Here is a 21,173-nt window from a genome sequence, read left to right as displayed (position 1 = left end):
CTGACTGTGTGATTGTGTTTTTCAGGATCTTTCTGAAGAGGCTATTACCAGGACTCTTGCAGATGTCAAGATTCCAGAGTACAGGCCCTCAGAAAAAGTAAGCCGTTCTGTTGATCTGAACTTTACACTTTCAAACAAGTGCCCCCCCCCCCAAAAAAAACCCAAAACAAAACCAAAAAACAAACCACCCTAATCTTTTTGATGTGACTCTGTCCCTGCCAGTGCATAGAAACAGATGAGACGGCAAAGAAGCCTGATCAGATAAAGATGCCTCTAAGCAGTGAAGAGGAAAGGGACGCCATCGCTCATTTGGAGCAGGCTATTGCTACTGACAGGGTCACACCAGGTATGCAAATACTCAACATATCCTTTTTCTTTTCTTTTTTTTTTTTTTAACATCTGAAAGAGACACAAGCTGACTGACAAATTGAATACGTGAAAGCTGGAGTGCTACATTTGTGATTAACGATTGGAGTGTGTGTCCTGTAAATTGTGCAGAACGGTTACGGATGAGTCCACTTCAGTTTGAAAAGGATGATGACAGCAACGGTCACATGGACTTTGTCGCATCAGCATCCTCTCTTAGAGCCATCATGTACTCCATTGAGCCAGCTGACAGACTTAAGACCAAACGCATTGCTGGGAAGATAATCCCCGCCATTGCCACGGCAACAGCTGCAGTGGCTGGTTTGGTGAGCACAGACCTTGAGATATTCATGTGGTTTTTAAGGATTGCATCCAGCAGATAGTGCTCATCATCCATTAGGTTATATTTTGATTGAAGAATAAGGTGTACAGATATGTTTTTAAAATGTTGATTTAATGGTATGGTAACCTTGTGTATTAATGTGATGCACTCAGGTGGCGCTGGAGTTGATCAAGGTGGTTGGAGGCTTCGGGTTTGAATCACACAAAAACTGCTTCTTTAACTTGGCCATTCCTGTAGTCGTTCTTACTGAGCCTGCTGCAGTCAAACAGACACTCATAAGGTATACTCATCATATTCACGCTTTATCACACCTCCACAGAATAATGGGACTTTCTACAAATTACAATTTCATCCAGGCATTGTGATGCAGCACAAGAGGTCGCCACAGTGCGTTGCTCTACACGTTTCATGTCACTTTTTTTTTTTTTTTTTTTTTTTAAATTTTAATATGCCGGATGCGCTTCCCGAAACTCCTCCTAAGGGATTTGTGTCTCCTGAGTCGATGATGAGCTCAGTTGTGGCTCCATGGTTTAGTTGTTAACATGTTCGCCTCACACGTGAAAGATCCCAGTGGGAAACGCAAATCCAGCCTCACGGAGTCATGAGACAGTGCGGTGCTAATGCCTGGAAGAAGGGTTCGGAGAGTTGCATCCAGAGTAAATGTCTGTGCCAAATATGCAGATCCATCCACAGCAGTGACCTCTTGTGAAATAAGGGGATCTCAGATTTTTAACTGATGCTATGAAGCTCCGACTTCCAGTGGACTGTTCTGTAAGAAGATGTTGCTGTTTTTGGATTCTGTGTACTGAAACTTTCAAGTCCCGCACTCTTAGTGACCACTTACTGTTGCACTATCACAGCATCCATGGGGAAATTACATTTACCATGTTATTATTATAATGTCATGTAGTAACAGCTCCATTGCATCTCTTCCAGGAACAACATCTACTACACCATCTGGGACTGCTGGACTGTCTTTGGCCACGAGGACTTCACTCTCTCTGACTTCATGAATGCTGTCAGGGTATGAAGCATTTACTCCCATTATCCAGTGATTTGCAGCTGTTAGATTATTGTATTCTTCCTCAGATTCTTGTTATTGCAGAGAATATTTTCTTTGTTAATGAGCTGTTTTGTTATTTACAGGAAAAGTATGGAATTGAACCCACTATGGTCGTCCACGGTGTAAAAATGCTCTATGTGCCTGTGATGCCTGGACACTCCAAGAGGCTCAAATTGACGTATGTGTTTTCCTCCAAACTTTTCCTTATTTTTTTCTTTCTTTTTATAATAATAGTGTTTTTGAAGGGAGTAGTCAATGAATGTGTTGCTTAAGGGCACATCAGAATTGGGAGGGTGGATACTCTTAAACAAGAGATTAAAGCAGAGACACTCACACTTCCCTCACACTGCCTACATAGTGTTTTCCTGGTCTAAACTTAAGCATAACTTCCAAGTGTGTGCCTGTACATGTGCTCATTACAAAGTTGTTTTTTTGTTTTGTTTTTTCAATTTGCTGAAATGTTCACAATGCATTTATTCGTCTATCTTTGCCTCTGATTTTTCACAGGATGCATAAACTAATCAAGCCATCAGTGGACCGCCGCTACGTAGACCTTACTGTGTCATTTGCTCCAGAGGCAGATGGAGATGAGGACCTCCCTGGTCCTCCGGTCAGGTACTACTTCAGCCCCGATGGCGAGACTCCCTGACACCTCCCTCAATGTCATCCTCAAGCCTCTTGTGTCCTTATTTCCCTTCTTTTATGTAAATTGTTACACCCCAATTGCTTAGGCATGGGCCAAGAGTTTTCCCTCAGGATGTTACCTGACAAAGTCAAAACTCCTTGCCTTAGCACAAACCCCTCTTGTACTTCATGGAGCAAGAAAAGCCAGTCGTGGTCCCAGTTCTGTTTTTTTTTTTTTTGTTGTTTTTTCCCCCGTTGCCTAAGATCTAGCCAGTGGAACACAAGGAGTAGCACTTATAATTATACCTGTGTACATATACTTTCTTTTTTCTTTTTCTTTTTTTTTACTCTGGTGAAATGCACAGCTCTGGTTGTGTCGATGCCTTAATTGATTATTAACCTTTTTTTCTGTTTGTGGCAGCGAGTCTGACTAAAATCTGTGTTTACAGGAATCTTTAAACTCCCAACACACAGACCCATTTAGTTGTTGTGTTCAACTTTTTTTTTTTTGTGAGTTAAACATTTGGCACAATAAAAACAAGTAGTTGGTAGGCCTCACAACATCTTCATCCTCTGAGTTCTTTGAGAATATTGCCAACCACACATTTGCCAATTATTTTCTGTCTCCCTCTATAGAAATAAAATTTAAAAAATCAAGATTTGTTGTATAATTTTAAGGTGCGACAAGTTAAGTGGACAATGGCAAAACCACCAAAGATAGCGATTATCATTTTGTCTGCAGATTGTTTTTTTTTTTTTTTTTCCCCCCCCCCCCATCACTTTGACTGCCTCATTATAAAACATGTTTCAAACACGGGGCATGGATATCACCCAGCATTTGAGAGCAACACACAAGCTGTGTTTTACTTAAAGGTTAAGCTGAAGTTGTTCTGCAGTCAGTCGGGTGTAAAATGACACAGTCAGTGTGCGGTGCACTTAAAAACAAAAAATGGGTTAAAAAAAAAAAGTTAATTGTAGCTGTTAGTCTTACCTACCTTAATAAATACTTGGGTAATGACTGCACTGACATTAGTTTGAGCAAACAAGATGTTCTTCATTAACAATACAAAAACTGACGTGAGTTTACTGTTTCACACATAGAAAAGCCTTATTTTGACAGACATCAAACATCTGGGGTCACACTCCTGTGTTATAACACATTTGTTTTAAAAGAAAATCTTTGCTGTTCATGATTTGTTGTATTTGTTCATGAATGTCTGTGACATGTATTTATTTACTTGTTATGCTTTTTTTTTTTGTTTTTGTTTTTTGGGTCAGACTGAGCCTGTATTGATGAGCTCTGAGTAATGGTGCACTGGTTAAATAATCAATAATGAATAGTAGTCATCCAGAAAGTCTTTCTCCAGGTTTATAATTCTCCCTTTCATTAAGTTCCAGGTTAAAAAGAAGGCTTTCGATGAGTCTGTAGTGCCTACAGTGGCAATAACGTCAGTGTAGTTTTGAATGGAATCAGTTAAATTGAACTTTGTCTTGAAGATTAAGTTGCATCTTATCTGTCTTGGACCTTCTGGCTGAACACCACAACGAGATGCTTCCTCAGTGTTCCTTTGTTTCTCTGCTCAAAACCAGAGGTGGTGAAATTTCCTTTCTACAGCAGATGTCTACCCATATTGACAACACTTCTTGTGCAGTGAATTCATCATTTTAAAACAAAGCAGTGTTAATTACAGATACTGATGTATGTTCTTGTGACAGACGAGCTCAACCAGTGGTCCAATAAAATGTGAGATTTCAGGATGTCTTCAAAATTGAAGCTGCTGACTCGTTCTTCGAAGTCAAACTTTACAACAAATACAGACACTATGATTTGAATTTATTACGTCAGATATTTATAGAGAGAAAATATTACATGTAACTGAGGTTTGTGGGGTTTTTTTTTTTAAACTAAAAATATAATTGATACAGTACCTTGGGAAATTAAATTATAAATACATTCAGATCTCATAGTGGGACTGCTACATTTCATCATTGCCACTGTAGTGATTAAAAACATAACACAGTATCTACATATTAATAACTGAGGAAAAGTGCATTGTGTCTGGGGTAAATATCAAACGGTAACATTTCATATATCGAGATCCTGCAGGTTCCCCCAGCTGGGTCCCACTTTGACTTTGGCCTTCAACTTCACATAGAGTTTCACTGCTGACTCCATCTCTCTCTTGACTATCTGTGCAACCTGACAGAAGCAGAGGTTCGTGTGAGAGACACTTCATACAGCTGTGTGCAACCCAAACGGTAATTCCTTTATGTACCTGTATGAGGTCTTCTTCTGTGGCTTCGTAGATGAGTTCATCATGCAGCTGCAGGATGAAGTAAGCTCCTCTGAGTTGAGATCTTCCAGCTCTGCGATGATTACGGACTGATGAGATTACAGATGTGATTAATTTACAGACTTAAACATGATGCAGGGGTTATCGCTCCCTGCATGTTGCATTAATGCAAAAAAAACCCAAAAAGATAATTTGTGTTCAGGTCACCTGAATTTGTGTGCTGGTGAGACGGAGGAGCTGCAGGATATGTATTTCGTAGCCGTTTCTGGATGTTGACAGTGGCAAGTTTAACAATATCAGCTGCAGAGCCCTGCACGGTTGTGTTCACTGCCTGCCGCTCTGCCTAAAAAAAGTTGTGTTTTAAGGAAAAGGTGAAAAAGTGGAAGAAGCACTGCATGAGTTTTAAATGACATGCTTCACATCTAAATTCTGTCAAAGAACTCGTGCTCACATGAGCTTTGATGTGTCCATTGTTGCTGGTTATTCCAGGTAGATATCTTCTGCGACCCATCAGCGTCTGGACATAGCCGTCCTTTATACAGTTCCTCACAGTCTGTTTAAGAAAAGCATTGATCCCTGAAATGTCAGAAAGAAAATGTTTTAAAATGAGAATGTAGAAGTAAGTTTAACCAGTTTAAAGCAAACCTGTCGGTGGTTCAAGCCCCCTCTACAATTGACCACGGTCTGCTATACTGGATTATCAATCCAACTCTTGGTCTTGTTATGCTCCTCAGCTTGTTTTAGTACTGATAATAACTGAACGACATTAAGAAGTTTACACTTACATAAGTCTAATCTTCAAAAAAACCAACCAAACAAACACTCAAGATCTTGCTGTGTCTCTTTTTTCAAGTACAGGCACATAATTTCCATTTAATGTTTTTAATTTTTTTTCCTGTTATCTCATTGTAGCTATAAACCCATCAATATTCCAACCTATATACTGCAGCACATCCCGTGAACTGGATTGTCCCATATGCAGAATTTGTGTTTTTTAGTATTGTGTGATGCATAACAGTGCAGAGAATATGCATGCGTCTTTCAGATGGATTCAAATTGGATGAAGAAAAAGTCACATGGGAACTGCTACATTATGCGTGTGTGCAGCAGTCTGCGTGGGTGTAAGAGACACTGTGGCAACAACCGGAAATACACGGCTAATATTAGTGATATTACTAATATTGAGACGTGTAGTGGGGAAGCCCCGGTGTATACCTTTGTATCTGGCTTTGAAACTCTCAATGTAGCATGCTGCATCATTCTCATCCACTCCCATTTGCTCCCCCAAAGACTTTGCTCCCATTCCGTAGATGATGCCATAGCAAATCTGCAAACACAGAAGCATGTACTCCCCTGGTGACCTTGCATGTGTGCATGTCCTTGCCGTCTACCCTTTCCAGCCTAGTTGTACCTGTTTTGCCTGTTGTCTGAGGCTGTCATTCACTGACTCTGGCTCGACACTCTTCCACTCAGCTGCAATGCAGCGAAACACATCTGCTCCACCATTCAGCACCTGGTGAACATGCAAAGTTCACAATTTGAGTTTACATATTGTTTTCTTTCCATTAACCAGATTTAAATTTCACTGACCTGCAGGAGACGCTGATCCTTTGAGAGATGAGCTAGCACTCTCAACTCCAGCTGGGAGTAATCAGCTGCTAATATCATTCCACCTACACAACAGTACAAAGCTTATAGAAGCGCCTGAGGCAAAGCTACAGGAAGGACAGGTAACCACTCATCTATATGAACTATATGTGGATGTACCAGTATTATTATTAGAGAATTATTATATTAACCTGAAAAAGGAATGAAAGCATGTCTCATGCTAACAGAGAAGGCAGGGCCTTGTTCTGAAGTTCCAGCTGCGACTGAAGATACCACAGAGCGTCTCTTCTTTCTGTAACAACAGTGTAAAAAAAATCCTTATAGCAATTCCACCCTGCTACATCACTCCTAGCTATTTAACTTTTAAAGCAGTTAGTTTTGGAAAAACCCCTCACCCACATTAATCCAATGTAAATATGGAAGTCTTGCATTATTTTAGGGATGTAATACTATTACTCTGTTTTTGGCCTATTTCTACTTCTACTTCATAGACAGACCTATGAATATGAACAGAACATTCGGCATAATAAAAGAGATGAGCACAGCGCAAATTAACTTTTCATTTAATTTATTAACTTTTTCCACTGAAAAATACTTTACAGGTTATTATTAAGCAATATGCCACATTTAATGGGAGGCATATAAAACAAACTACATATTTTAACACATATTTTAAACACAGTTACATGTACTGTAAAATAAATTAAAAACTGCAGTCAGGCCTATAGTAACAGCTGCCAACTTCATTTCTAAAGAAAATCTGAAACTGAATTTATTTAGTGAGAAACGTGTTTCCTCATTTACATATACAGTTGTCTTTTTTTTTTTTATTTTATTTTCTTTTTATTGACTGTCTTTGCATCTCATGACCTCTTGTTCGTTTCTTTCGCTTTCCTGTTTGTTTCTTTGTAACATAGAAAATGCTAAATTTAAAAAAAAACATATTTACATAATTAAAACTTGATGAATTCCCCTTTTAAAAACAAAACACTTTGATCAAGTTTAACCTTACCCTGCTTTGGTCATCCTGTAACAGCCATCTTGTGAAGGTGGGCTCTCACCCACCATGGTGGGCATGTGAATCTGAAAGTCTTTGGGGACGTTCTGTATGTTTGGCTCGGTGAAACTCACTCTACCTGAGGACAGAATGAGCCGAGTCACTACAGGCTTCATATTTAACCTAAAGGGAAAATGTATTTGACAGCAGTGAAATCTCAGAAGTCTTCGTGTGCTGGTGTTTGTGTTTTACCTGTGGCTGTGTGTGTTTGAGCGATGGGGTATATCCTGTCCATCTCCAGTGTGGGGTGGTATTGTTTTTCCCTCTGCAGAGGGTAGACCACTTTAGTCAAGGCGTTAGTGATACGTCTCCACTCCAGAATTACACCTGGCAACGTGTGCAGCGGGCGAAGTTTCTCCAGAACATCCTGCTTCGAGAAATAAATGTTAGAGTTACGAAGCCAAAATAATGATTTACAGTTTTATAATATAATAAATATGTTTCTTGACAGCAATTAGGTGCAGGAGCAACATTAATTTGGTGAAATGTGAAATTGCTTCACCTTTGTGGTGCTGAACTGCTTCCCAAGTCGCACTCTGCCACCTGCTCTCCTCGTGTATCCCAGAGTTTTCTTACTTTTTGATCCACCTACGTCACCATTTGGAGGTAGGTGGAGTTCTAAGAACAACACCTGCGTCATACATGTGAGCACACACAAGTTCAGAAGTCTTACTACGCTTTGCGCAAACTAATTGGTAATTTTACTCAAAATCGTAGCTGGGATGGAGAAGAAGTGTCTGACCTGTGCAATGTCATCGACGCAGGTGAGGGAGAAGCTGTGTCCAGCCAGAGCGTAAGCTTCAGATTCCAGCACAGACAGTTTGGCTTGCATGACGTGTTTTTGTCGTTCACACTCTTCAACACTGAAGCCGACTCCGTTCAGTTCCAGCAGGGCCAAACAAACCTGGGAAGGCATCTCTATGCTCCTGAAGAAATCTGACATATATGTACAATATTGTTAAACAAATGTCTAAACGCATATTTCTGAACACATGGAGTGTGAGTTTCTATACCCAGTGTGCCCTCTTTCTCTAGCATGCCGGTCAGATGGTTCATGACAGCGTGTATGAGCACGCTTGTGGTTGCCGCCCTAACACGGGGACAGTGTGAATGTGCATTTCCAAGTCCGTCCAGCAGTTGTAACTCTTCTGGACAGTAGACAGTGACCATGTTGGGTAAAGTCCTCTCCTCACTGCCAGGGTCCAGCAGCCAACACGCAACCTGTGATAGATATTCACAACTTCAGCATGACATTTATTTTCTTTATCAATTTTTTCCCTCCAAGCATGGCAGCTGTATTTATTGACATAAACCCGTAATGTTATTAGTGTATCTGAGACAAAATGGACATTTATTCTTATATATTGCTGAGAAAATATGTTGATAATTATAAGCAGATCATCTCTTATTGCTCGTGGGAAAGATTGTATCTCTCGGCTGACTTGGAAAAGACTTGATATCCCCCTGGATGAGCTGGAAGATGTGTCCGAAATGAGAGAGAAGTCTGGGCTTTTCTGCTCAGACTGCTGCCCCCACGAGCCGACCCCGGATAAGCAGTAAGAGGTGGATGGATGGATGATCTCTTATCGTTTATAATAAATACAAAAAGTCTCTAAGTGTCAGCCTTACATATTACTAAGGTGCAATCACAAAACCTCACAGGTTGAGATAAAAATGATAGCTTAATATGAACTGCACTTGAATGGAGAAGTTTCAGGTTGCACACGTGACTTCAGTGTTTTTCTGTTTTCTCACCTTTGGGTCTTCACAATTTCCTTCCAAACTGACTCCACAGCTCAGTACAAGTGTCTTGTACACCTGTATGATGTCATATACAACTACCGCACGCACTTCATGACCAGCTGATTGGCTGCTCAGACAAGCTTTCACCTGCTCCAGCCTCTCATTTACTGGCAAGTCATTATCCAGTGGAGGAGGGGCCAGACTGGAGCTCAGGCCTAAGGGAAACACAAACAAGGTCAACTGAGAAAACACTGTTAAAGAGCGAGCTGGTAACGTCAACCTGTATGTATTTTTCGGTCGCTACCTTTGCTCTGCTCTTCCTGCAGAGATACATAGTATGCGTCTCTTCCTCCCCAGCATACAGACAATCCAATCAGAACAAGCCCTTCGCTGTTCCTTAATGGAAATCCAACAGGCGTGTTGAGCCTGTGCTGAGCTGCTGACTCTGCACAGAAAATAAATGGATGAAGTCACTAATCTCATCACAGGCTAATTTAGTGGTCCTTATGCTGACGAGAAAAAAATACAGGTGCTAAAGAAATTTTGTCAAATGATGCAAATATATTGAGTGCCTTGGAACTGCTTCACCCTAAATGACTTTTCAGTTACCTCTCTTGTGTTTCCCTCCTATTTCCCCCTCAGGCTGCTCTGTCCTTTCACAGGCCAAAGCCAGAGAGTAGCGCTGTTTTGTTTTCCACTCTTTAATGAACATTTCAAAGAGGCGCCTGTCGCTTGCCACGTCTATGATGGAGAAAGTCCCGGAGTTGCTGGAACAGACAGACGCATCCTGGGACAGCTGAAGCGTGAAGCTTTCGTGAAACACAGGTGACTCTGTATCAGAGAGAGGCTGTGGCTGTGGGGAGGATGGAGGAACAAAGTGTCGGGGAGGGCTGAGGGTCTCGCTGGTGGATGTGGTTTTCAAATTTGACTGCAGAACAGTTGTTAGTTCAGGATTAGGTAGCGTCTGTGGTTCCTGTCCACGTTTTTGGTGGTGATCAGTTGTTGATTCTAGACTCTTATTGTCAGAAGCAGAAACTACTGATCGAAGATTATGGTTTCCTGTGGGAGTTTTAGGACATTTTGCAATTGCCAATTTTTCTTGAAAGCGGCTTGACGGAATCGACTGGTTCAGTGGCGACTGGATGGATGAGGTGGTCAGCTTTACTCTCGGTGTAACAGGTGGTGTTTCCTGAGTTGGGGGAATGAGGTCACCAGCAGAGCCTGGTCTTTCTAGTAAATTTTTACTGTCACTTCTTAAAGGTCGTCCTTTTTTAGAGTTACTTGTAGCAGCAGAATACTGTAACTTCTCCCTCTTTTTGCCTGCTTGCTTCGAGGACTCTGGTATCAGTGGAGCACCAGCTGTGTTTGCAGCAGCAGCAGCATGCGTTTGAATGACTGTGAGGCCTTCTGTTGTGTTTTGCAAAGGCTGGTCAGACATGCTAGGCCAGCGGTCAAAGATCTCTTGTAAACCAGGGCTACAATCAAATGCACTTTCTGGAGCATTTTGCAGAAAGGGTTGTTTAAAAACTGTATTATGTGACAATATGGCATCCATTTTCTTTTTATTTTCCTTCTCTTCTCCTTCAGTCTCTACATGTTTTGCATTTTCAACATCTTCAATACCCATTTCCTGTCTCCCTCCTGGTTTAACACTTTCTTGTGTGCTACGCTGTTTAATGTTTTTTAGACGACCTTGATTTTTCTCATCATGTTCATTTTGAGGTGTAGTAGTGAGTTGTGGCTGCATCTGTCCTTCACACAGAACATTCTGTTCTGGGTTCACTTGCTCATGCTCTTGTTCAGTACAGTCTGCTTGTCTGAACAAACTCTGCCTTTCCAGATAGTGTTCACCGATCAGCAGCGAGTCACCCCACTCTGACAGGTTAAAGAAAGACTCGCCCCATTGGATTGCCTCCTGTTTCTCTGCTTCCTGGTTGGCAAGAAGCTCACTGCGTCGTCTCTCCTGGGTCGATGAAGCACACTTTTCTTTCACCTCCTGGTTTATAGATTCCTCCTCATCTAATTGGTCAGGGATCTGGTGTGGGCTCAGATCCGCCAGCAGAGGGCTTTGATATAAGCTGTCAAAAAGGAAGCTACTGCTTCTGTTAAGACTCACAGAAGAGGTCTGATTAGGATCTGGGGCCTCATCATTAAATGCACCTTCATTTTCATCTTTATCCATGTTATCACAATCTCCTGGCTCAGGTGAAATCTTTGAGAAAGGAACAAACAAGTATTTATAAAGATGATCATATTCACACAATTCTAGCATAATATATGTTTCCAGTCTCTTACCTGATGGCTGGTATTGAGGATGAGCTCCATCTGGCTATCTGTGAGAGAAATATTGAAGCTGGGGTGTGCTTTGTCTGGCCGTTTAAGTCCATTTGTTCTTTCGTGTCCATTTTCCTCCAGACCTGCAGCTACTTCCAACAATTGATCTTCTCTTCTCTTTTTTGTTTCAACTGCCTGATCCGTACACCTGACGACCTCATCTGTCTGTTGAACAATGATTCTCTCTGTCTGAGTGTCCAGTTCAAAGCTGTCACCAAAACTCTCTTCTCCCATTTTAACATCCCCCTCAATTTCATCATCTGTCTTATCGCCTCCGTAGAGCTCAGGAGATGAAAACTTCTCTCTACCATCCATCCGTCTTCGCTTGGCCTCAGGAACAGTGGCAGAGGAGTCCGAGAGGGGAGAGTTTAATGTGTCTGGATTTGTAGGTGCAGAAGTACGAGGAGGAGTTTCGTGCATACGGTGAGGGGCAGGAATAGTTACTAGCAGCTGACCCAAATGAGCTGAATTTTTGACTGAAGAAACTATTGCAGGTTTCGAGTGTGACATTTCTGCGGTCTCAATGTTATCTTGCAGATTTTTGTCAGTCTGTATGGAGTGCAGGACTTTTCTTAAGGCTCTCTTCAGTATACCAGGCTGCACAGGTGAAACAGTAATTCCTGTGGTGCAGTCTCCTTTCACTGTCCTTGTGGAAACAGTTTGCTGTTGTTCTGCTCGTGATATTGGCGCTCTAAAACGTGGAAGCAGTATTGGAGAAGGTGAGGCCTGAGGCTGTGGTCCCGGTGCAGGCACAGTTAGGGGGCTAGATATAATCTCAGCCAACTCCTGTGTTAGGCTCTGTTCAGGAACAGGCTGATTTACTTGATAATTCTTTGGCCTGATTGAGACGGTGACTCCATCTGTGTCTCTTTCTTTTCGCTTTGCTTTGTGGCACCCCTTCTCTTCCTGCTCTGACCCTATGTTCTCTGCGTTTACACCTTGATTTTCTGCAGCATTTGTTATTGATTTCTTTGTCACTACTTTTGATGTTTCATTTTTTCTTTCCATTTTAACTTCTCTGTTTGCTTCCCCGATTTCTGGGTCAGATCTGCCTTCCTTTCTGGGATCTTCCAATATTTTCTTTGATTCCATCACTCCTAACTTCCCCTGCTCTTTTCCTGCTTCCCCTTTTTGCCTGCTGTTCCTTCTCTCCATTTTCACTTCAGACATCTTTTCATCACTTTTACAGCCTTCCCTAATCTCTTCTCCATGATCATTGTTTGTCTCTGGTTCTTGTACACTGAGACACGAGGAGGACAAGGTGTCCGAATCCCCAGAGTGATGGTCATCAGGGCTGTTTACAGCAGGAGCCCCAGGAGGAAGACTTGTAGGATCCCAGTGAATTCCTAACTGGGCCAGGTCTTCTTGAAGAAGGACCCTTGCCTCAGACACTATCTCAACAGCTGCCTCCTGTTCTGTGAGAGCTCGTCCACCGGTCACCCAGACACATCGGAGGCTTCGTCTCTCAGCTGCCTCCACTTCACTCTCATCCACTGCACGCTTGGAGCTGATGAAGGCAGACAGTACAAGACTGGTTATAGGTTATAAAGTTCTCAGGAGATTATAACTTGAGTGCATACCTTTTGGAATTGAGTTTGAGTTTAGATGGTTTACCACACCAGCTGCATTACGGGGGTAACTAAAAATTTTGATCTGTGAGAGATTGACTTGGAACTAAAGGTTGGTAGTTTAAATTGTTTTTTAGTTTGATTCACAGTGCAGTTGTTCAATTGTTATTCCTTTTTTTTTTTTTTACTGATGTGCATATAATTATGTTCCTCCTGTAAGCACATCAGGATTATTCAGTTGCATTAACTTTAAAAGTTATTAATAAAAAAATTAATCAAGTTCAGATTACACTGATTAATTTCTTGGCAATATTATTTTTCTCTGTTTTTCCAGCAGCGTTCTGCAACATTTACCAGGTCACAGTTCTTGAGAAATGGAGCACAGGCAAAGGAAAAACCCAATAAATATTTCTTATCTTATGTGCCTTATGCACCACTAAGATGCTCCGCCCACCCATTTTTTCCCTATTTAATCCTTAAATCCCTTTTATGCAGTACGTAGCACATTTGAAAAAATGTATCAGATTCGCTGATTAAAAATTTAAAAAGCACTGCCATTATTTGCCTAGACAGCAGAACCAAATAAGTGCCATTCTTCTATCAGGGACTTCATATCTTTAACACAAATACACACCTACCTCTTAAATGGGATGGCATTCCGCAGGGCTTTCTCAACATCAGCTACGGTGGCCCTGGCCAGCACTGCGACAGTGCAGAGGTCTTGGGTGTAGAGCGCTCTGGCTCGAGTTGCATTCAGAAGCGAAACTCTGACCAGGTCGACCAGCTCCCTCTGGACTCCAAAGCTCAACCTGGTCTGGTACTGGGATAAAAGCAGTTCCATGTTGTGCCAGCCAAGACGCTTGCAGAACACAGTTACCATACCTGAGGGAACACATTTACATGCTTAGTTACCAACATGTTGCTTTTTGTTCTGTTTTTCTTTCGTTTCTTGTTGTGATTACACTGATCACTGATTCAACAGCATTTAGATCCATTCTGATCCAGCGAAACGTCTGAGGCACACTTGAACGAAATATGTTAACATGAATTACCTTAGAAAATCTCATACTAACCTGACTGAAAAACATGGACATCTATGAATGATGGATACATGTCTGTAAGTTAAGTATATAGGTGCAGAAACACATTTAAGTTGTAGTGGAGATAAGTCTCTCCTGCATATCTACCACTCTGAAGTGTTCCTGCCTCTTGCATTGAGTTAATGTTCTTGTTAATGTTCTGTTTAAAGGTAAAGTTTTGTCACAAATTCAAAGGGTGCGTATTCTAAAGTGTAACGTGTTCTCTGCTGCAAGCCTCAGAAAAGCTTTACGCTCAAGCCTCCAGAGGCGCTGGAACAACTTGTCTTAATCTCTTAAGTATCTACCTGCATACGTGGAAGCAGACTGCTGCAGAGATTGTAACTGCCCACGACTGCAGTTGTATTTGTTTGCAACAGTTCCCAAAGGCACCTCATTCACCAGATCCTGCAGTACAAGAGTTGTGAAAAACCTGAGAGCAAGTGAAAGAAAAGAAGATGGGAATTACAAAGGATTCAGTCAAACAAAAGAATATACTTTTTCCAGTAATGAAATATATCCCTTATTTGTTTTGGGGTTGGGTTTTTTCCCTGTGCTTCTCATATGAGTCAGCTTTTAAACAAGGGCCGCAATGTTAGGAATCACTATGCACACAATGAACAATATAATGTAATCCAGTACTAAACCCTGATTCATCAATAACATTTCAAGGTTTGCAGCAGTTTGAGGTTCTGAAAACGTGAACTGAAAACTAAATGTAAAGGATATTCAGTAAGTATATGTTATACACATGACTTTCAAATTATAATAAATGTGTTTTACCGTTTATGAATAGCCATTTGTCTGTGCTGCTTTTCTGTCTTGGCAACAAGTTTCCCGCCGACAGATCGTGCCAAAAAGCCTTCCTGGACGCCAACCAGTTCTGCTACTCTCTTCATCGATGATGACAGCTGCTCCCACAGACAGAAGAACTGATACCAATCTATGGTGGTCCACTCTGCGTACAGTGGAGTGATCTGAGGAGAATTTGGACACAGTATTTCAAATATTTAGATTTGGAGCAGCAGTGTGGAATTTTAAGAGATGTGTCCTCTCAAAATATTTTTGTTACCTATAAGAAAGTTAGGATTTAAGCACCATTAGGCATGTATCAACAACCTTAAGAGGTATTATATAGCCAACAGAAAATGTTCCAGCAAGTTTTAATATATGTACCAGGTACAAAATGTGCAAATCATTTTCCAGGACAAAGCCCTTCATGGCCCGCTGCAGGTCTGCAAATATTCCTAGAGCCTCAGGAGGAGATAGGGAGGAAGAAAGGGTGGCAGCGCCAAGTTGAGTTGGACAGTACCGCTCGTCTGGGTATGCAAAGACATGGACAGAGAGCATATAATTAACTGAAAATCTGATAAAAAAATGATACTAGGATCAAAGAAAGTAAAGGAATCACAGTGAAATTAGTCTTTTATCAATTAACTGTGAAAACATTTTTTTTTAATGTTGAAAATAACTATTTGAAATATACATTTCTACCAGAACATAATATTATTGAAGGCCTATTCATCATGTACCAGTTTAGCAGTGATATGAAAGGATGAATACTGCAAGATATTATCAAAACTGTGGGATTACCTTGTCCATCTTTTTGAATGTTAATAAATTCATTCTCCATCAACCACTCAACACAGGTCTCAATAGAGCCTTTACTGGTCTCTTCTTTGGAGACTTTTTTGCCATGACATTTCATGCTGGCAGCCAGAAGTGAGCACGAAGCATACAATCTCACATCTTGCGGAGTGCTGGCTACACCTCCAACGATTATCTGTGTGTCAGAATGAGGGGAATAAGGAAGACAAAACAATTACAGACATCTTGACGCAGCTGCTTGTTTAGTCACTGTGAGGTTAGGTAAAGTACCTTGACCGTACATCAGTTAAACTAGTGCAATAGCTGTTATAAAAGAAGGAAATAATCTACTTTAAGCATAACTTGTTACTATTCCTACTAGTTTGAATAATAATCATACCTCCAGGATGGCTCGTAGCATGCTAGTGGTAACACCTTCACCCTCTCTTCTCACCAGGCAGCTGCTGATTGGCTGAAGAGCACCTTTAAGCAGAGTGATACCTTTCTGACGCTCTGCCTCCTTACACACCAGCACACTTTCACCTTGAAGGAAAGGACAAAATGATAAAACACAAAATAAAACTCTAATTTTAATTCAATTTTGCAAACAAAATAAACTTCATTCATTCATGAAAGACTTCACACACCTGTAGTGTCAATTCCTTTTCTCCCTGCTCGTCCTGCCATCTGTTTGTATGTGAGCGGATCCAGCAAGTGACCGTTGAATGTGGGAGTTCGAATGATGACCCTGCGTGCTGGGAGATTAACCCCTGATGACAGGGTCGAGGTGGCAGCCAGGACTCTGATCAGGCCCTGGCGAAAAGCTCCCTCCAACACGTCACGTTCATCGAATGTTAATCCTGCAGAGTCAAACGTTAACTCATATAAACATACTCAAAAAAATATTGCATTTAGTCTAGAACAATGGTTCTCAAACTGCGTGGCAGGCCCCAACCAGGTGACCAATAAGAAATTAAACTAAGTTGATTTAATATAACAATATAGTTATATTATTCAACAACTATTGACAATAGTTGTTGAATGTGGGGGCATCAAATTAGGCTTAATATCCAGTAGTCTAGACTCTGGTTAAAAGGATTGCATAAATGTGTTCACCAGCATGGTGGAAGGCCACGCCCCATGGCACAGTGCGCTGCAGGATGGGGTCCAAACCAGCTGGAGTTCGTCTTAATTGAGCTATTACATCCACTAGTCCCTCCTGATCCAGACGCACTGGCTGAGGCTCAGCTTCGCTGTGACGCTCTGAGAAAAAACATACCAAACATACCACACCATAAGATTTGAGATAAAATTCTGTGACTCAAATAGAATAAATTCATGAAAAAACTGAATGTGCATATCATAACATGCTGCAAAAACAGGCTATTGTTCTACCTCATTCTGAAATAAGTATTTAAACTTCACAAACCAGCATGTCTGAGGTTGTAAAACTCTCTCGCGATAGTATCTGCCAGTTTCTCACACCAGTTCTTTGAAGGGCAGAATAGCAGCACGCAGTGGCCCTCTCTCGCTGTCTCATAGCACAAGCTCACTACGTGGTCATCATCACCCTATGACGTAAAGAATCTGTTAATATACTACTATTCATGACAAACTATGTCTCATCTCTGGACTTTACTCAGTTACCTTAACGTGGAGTGCAGGGGTAAAATGTCGGACCACAGAGAGACTCTGGTCATAGATGTTGCAGCCCACCTTGAGGTGCTCCTGCAGGGGTACAGGTCTATAGTCTGTCTGGTACAGCTCTGCACCTAACCAGCTAGCCAGGAGCGAGAGGTTTGGCAAAGTGGCACTCATACCAATTATTTGAATGCCCTCAGAAAGAGACCTGCGGAAAGACTAATTAACGCTTTTGGCAGAGGAGCATGATTTTTAAAGACTGCAAATTCAGAAAAGGTCAGGCCAAAAAAAATTTTAATAAATGGCACAGACCCCATGCTGTTCTGCTTCTGTGCAATGTAGCGGATTTTAGTTAAGAGCAATTCCAGCAGGTATCCTCTTCCAGAATCTCCAACCATATGCAGCTCATCTACTACTACCATACCTTGAAGCACAAAAATAACAAACTCATTCTCTATAAATTATATCAATGAATGCAAACAATTAGGACTGCAAAGCAATAATATATTTTAGAATTTAGTATTTCTGTATTTAGTAATTTACTGTAGTGTACTGACTTACTTCTTTTATTTCAGTTTATTAAATACCTGCAAATAACCCAAATGCGTTCAGTTTACACTGATAAAAGTGAGAAAAGAAGGAACTTCTTAAACTTGAAAAGCTGCAGTTAAGCAAAAGTTTGACATGACCGTCAACTGACGACTCAATTGTTCAACTGTTTCAGTACTAGCAACTATAACAAATATATTACCTAGAAGAGTCATACTATTCTCTTCAATGAGTCTGTTAATAAGAGAGTTGGCTTTTTCTATGGTGCAAACAGCTACATCCAGAGCTGTGAACCCTCCAGCAGCAGAGGTGCTGCCCATGTACCCCTCCACCCGAACTCCTGCCTCTTCAAATATGCTCTACAAGATAAGATACACAAGTGTGTTAGACTGAGACATATACACAGAAAACACTTTGTCCATAACCATATGCATGAATTTCTCTGTTCACTGCTCACGCACCTGAAGGTAATGCATCTTCTCTTTTGCAACAGAGACAAATGGCAGGATGAAGAGAGCTTTTCTTTTTGTCTCCAACACACGCTTTAACATCAAGAGCTCTGACACCAGAGTTTTTCCAGCACTAGTAGGGGCTGAAATAAAAAAAACGAAAAACAAAACAATAATAATAATAACAACAGCAATACTATAATAATAATAATAATAATAATAATGGATTGGATTTATATAGCGCTTTTCAAGGCATTCAAAGCGCTTTACAATGCCACTATTCATTCACTCTCGCATTCACACACTGGTGGAGGCAAGCTACAGTTGTAGCCACAGCTGCCCTGGGGCAGACTGACAGAAGCGAGGCTGCCATATTGCGCCATCGGCCCCTCTGGCCAACACCAGTAGGCGGTAGGGTAAAGTGTCTTACCCAAGGACACAACGACCAGGACAGAGAGCCCGGGGATCGAACCGGCGACCTTCCGGTTACAGATACGCTCCCCAACCCCTGAACCACGGTCGCCTAATACTAATAATAATTGTAAAGATTTTCCCAACTGATATGCCTGTTGCTCCTCTCTCCCCAAGACCCACTTTAGAAACCTTGAGATCATAGAGGAGAGAATAAAGAAAACATAAAACGTTGAGATTCTTACCAGAATACACCAGGTTACCTCCCCGCAGCACCTGTCCAACAGCAAGGCACTGAGCCTGCCACTCAAACATCCAAGTCACTCCATGTTTCTGGTATCGGTCCAGCACAGGTTTTGGTAAGCCCCAGTTGGAAAGCAACAGCTTTTCAGCTTGGTCAGGAGGACCACACAAGGCAGGACCTACAGTAGGACACAGGTTATTACACGTAGTATTGAATCAAAATCTTCAAAGCTTTGTTTAAAACAGATATGTGATCATGTCACACACATGTCAAATATAAATGCAGTTTATTGAAACAGTCCAAATCTGGGCACACATGAACAAGAAAGCCATTCATACAAGCTGCAAAAGTGGTTTACTAAAAGGATAAAATAGCCACCTGCTGCAGGGCCTCAAAACTGTGTTCAGTGGTCGCACCACTGCCTTTGATTATATTCAATATGAGGCAACTTTATTTTATTTGGGCCTTTTTTCTTCTCGTCTTCATGCCTTTCCTTGTCTTATGTAAAACAGTTTTAACTGCTTTGTTGGCGATTGGTGCTAAACAAACAAAATCCCCTACCTCATTTCTCATCTAAGGGGAAGCAGCGTGGAAATGTTGCTATTGATATGTATGCTATGAACGTTGATATTGAAACCATGTTCTGAAGAGGGTTTACTTATCATATCAAATTTTACAACCTTGGTTATTTCTGTGCACATTCCTGAGCTGTATGCAGTAACACACACAATAGTTCATCTGTGTTTCGTCCAGCAGCCAGCTGAATGGTTAATCTAGCTCGACGGTTTTATGTCAGTGCCTGGTGTACTTTACCTGGATGAAGCAACGTGTCACTGAGAGTGCTGAGCTCTAAGCCACTGGGGACTGTGAGCACAGAAGCAGACTGACTCTGTAACGATCGCTGGAGTTTGGCCCTCTTCATAGCTGCTGCGAGACGGGTGGGGCTGAACAAGATGTAGTCCCTGGATAGATGGCCATTCTTACTTGACCCATTTTTGTCTTCGCTAAAAGGAGAACTCTTTCTTTTAGACACAAGCTTCTGGCTGTGGAACAGAGCAAGAGAGAATATGTTGACAGAAGCAGTTCAGGAGGACATTAAAGAAATAATACAAAAGCTAGACAAGTTAAAACACACATGCTGGAAGTGCCTGCTTGCTGACTGTTTTGTGTGTTCTGGCAAGCTACAATGTTGACAACGGCAGAAGCAAGCTTTGAAGTAGTGCTCTGTGGATGTTTCACTTCCTCCGAGTCCTCACTGAAGAGAAGCTTTTGAGCAAGCTCTTTGCAGTCAGCTCTCCATCTCGCTCGCATGCTATCCCCTCTAGGCTCACAGACTCCATCAATAGGGCAAGGGTGTCTGCGGGATCTTTTGTCTGAGGGGTGAAAAGATGCTCCATCTCTGATCTGTGCCAAATCTCTCTCCTTTTCATTTTGTGCAACTAGTGCAAGGGGGTGTAAAGGGGCAAAGGGAGTTGATGCTGATGATGGTCTTTCCAGGGCATGTCTGTTTACTGCGGGCTTCACAGGGTCCACAACGTCTAGCGCCTGCAGGACCTCTTCACTGAGAGCTAAAGTGGACTCCCCCAGCAGAAACACAGCTCCTCCGTTCTAAGACAAAAAAACAATGCTTATGATTTATTTGAATTAAAGAAGTAAAGAGAGAGTAAAATAAGCTGTTCCACTCACCTTGCAGTTGTCTTTGTTGCTGTTCTGTGATCCGTTTGTTTTGTCTGACAGGCTTGTTTTCTGTCTGTCTCCGTTTGGTGGCTCATCATGAGCTTGGAAGCTGTGCGCAGAAATAAGTGCATTCATTACTTCAACACGTACGACTGGCGATTATATTAATATTGGTGTCTCCAAGCAACAGCTGACTGTTCATAAATGTCATTACAGATAAATGAAGTGAAACAGGTTACTCACCTTGTTTTCTTTTTGACCTGGTGCTGTCCCATGTAGCTCCTTTTTTTCTGAGGACCCGAGGTGTTCATGCTGAACAAACTGCAGAGGTTTTAGTGAACGCCCGAGTAAGTGGATGTGAATTAACATGACATAAATTTACCCTCGACACCGGCTTATAAACTCAATTTGATGTTTACAAAACAAAAGAAAGCAATAGTCAACTCTTAAGTAATTATTTTAGTAGCGAAAAAACAACAACAACAAAAACTTTTAGTTTGATAAACAAATCTCAAATCAAAAAGACCGCCGGACCGCCA

General features: G+C 41.5%; 2 protein-coding genes across 5 annotated transcripts in view; one reads left to right on the top strand and one right to left on the bottom strand.

Moving 5' to 3' along the window:
* uba6 (ubiquitin like modifier activating enzyme 6) overlaps positions 1-4,235 on the top strand; it is a 12,060-nt gene extending 7,825 nt beyond the window's left edge. For both annotated transcript variants that reach the window (XM_087841781.1, XM_006787273.3), the window contains exons 26-32: positions 26-97; positions 223-346; positions 499-692; positions 862-989; positions 1,646-1,733; positions 1,856-1,950; positions 2,280-4,235. In XM_087841781.1, the coding sequence (XP_087697907.1) occupies positions 26-97; positions 223-346; positions 499-692; positions 862-989; positions 1,646-1,733; positions 1,856-1,950; positions 2,280-2,421 (843 nt within the window). In that variant the 3' untranslated portion in view covers positions 2,422-4,235. The remainder of the gene's footprint in view (positions 1-25; positions 98-222; positions 347-498; positions 693-861; positions 990-1,645; positions 1,734-1,855; positions 1,951-2,279) is intronic.
* On the bottom strand, positions 3,922-21,173 carry polq (polymerase (DNA directed), theta). Of its 3 annotated transcripts, XM_006787272.2 has the most exons (35): positions 20,878-21,173; positions 20,644-20,743; positions 20,093-20,565; positions 19,771-20,000; positions 18,959-19,135; positions 18,315-18,445; positions 18,056-18,212; positions 17,617-17,728; positions 17,311-17,512; positions 17,093-17,234; positions 16,780-16,926; positions 16,311-16,523; positions 16,064-16,206; positions 15,670-15,859; positions 15,253-15,395; positions 14,860-15,053; positions 14,385-14,509; positions 13,639-13,882; positions 11,394-12,939; positions 9,708-11,310; positions 9,403-9,543; positions 9,111-9,313; positions 8,369-8,576; positions 8,098-8,291; positions 7,858-7,986; positions 7,548-7,722; positions 7,311-7,434; positions 6,490-6,590; positions 6,281-6,363; positions 6,102-6,203; positions 5,906-6,017; positions 5,142-5,266; positions 4,898-5,033; positions 4,673-4,779; positions 3,923-4,596 (listed from the first exon to the last, which is right to left on the bottom strand). In XM_006787272.2, exons 1-35 carry the CDS (start codon positions 20,943-20,945, stop codon positions 4,483-4,485), a joined length of 8,394 nt encoding a protein of 2,797 aa, XP_006787335.2. In that variant the 5' UTR covers positions 20,946-21,173; the 3' UTR covers positions 3,923-4,482. The 3 variants fall into 3 exon arrangements, 2 of the variants coding, with proteins under 2 accessions (XP_087697905.1, XP_006787335.2); XM_087841779.1 differs by having other exon boundaries at positions 3,922-4,779; XR_004843520.2 differs by lacking the exons at positions 3,923-4,596; positions 4,673-4,779; positions 5,906-6,017 and having other exon boundaries at positions 4,900-5,033.

This window comes from Neolamprologus brichardi, chromosome 6 (genome assembly GCF_056152115.1).
Source record: "Neolamprologus brichardi isolate AB-2024 chromosome 6, ASM5615211v1, whole genome shotgun sequence".
Classification (NCBI taxonomy): domain Eukaryota; kingdom Metazoa; phylum Chordata; class Actinopteri; order Cichliformes; family Cichlidae; genus Neolamprologus; species Neolamprologus brichardi.
Note: the sequence above shows the minus strand (reverse complement) of the source record. Positions and strands in the feature narration are given on the sequence as shown.

What these genes read in the sequence shown, in the direction of transcription:
- polq (XM_087841779.1), bottom strand. Translation starts at nt 20,945, where the DNA reads ATGAACACCTCGGGTCCTCAGAAAAAAAGGAGCTACATGGGACAGCAC. An exon ending in CATTCAAAAAGATGGACAAG is followed by an intron (nt 15,396 to 15,669) that starts GTAATCCCACAG and finishes TTGCATACCCAG; the next exon opens with ACGAGCGGTACTGTCCAACT. An exon ending in TCACCAGCACACAAATTCAG is followed by an intron (nt 4,780 to 4,897) that starts GTGACCTGAACA and finishes TAATCTCATCAG; the next exon opens with TCCGTAATCATCGCAGAGCT.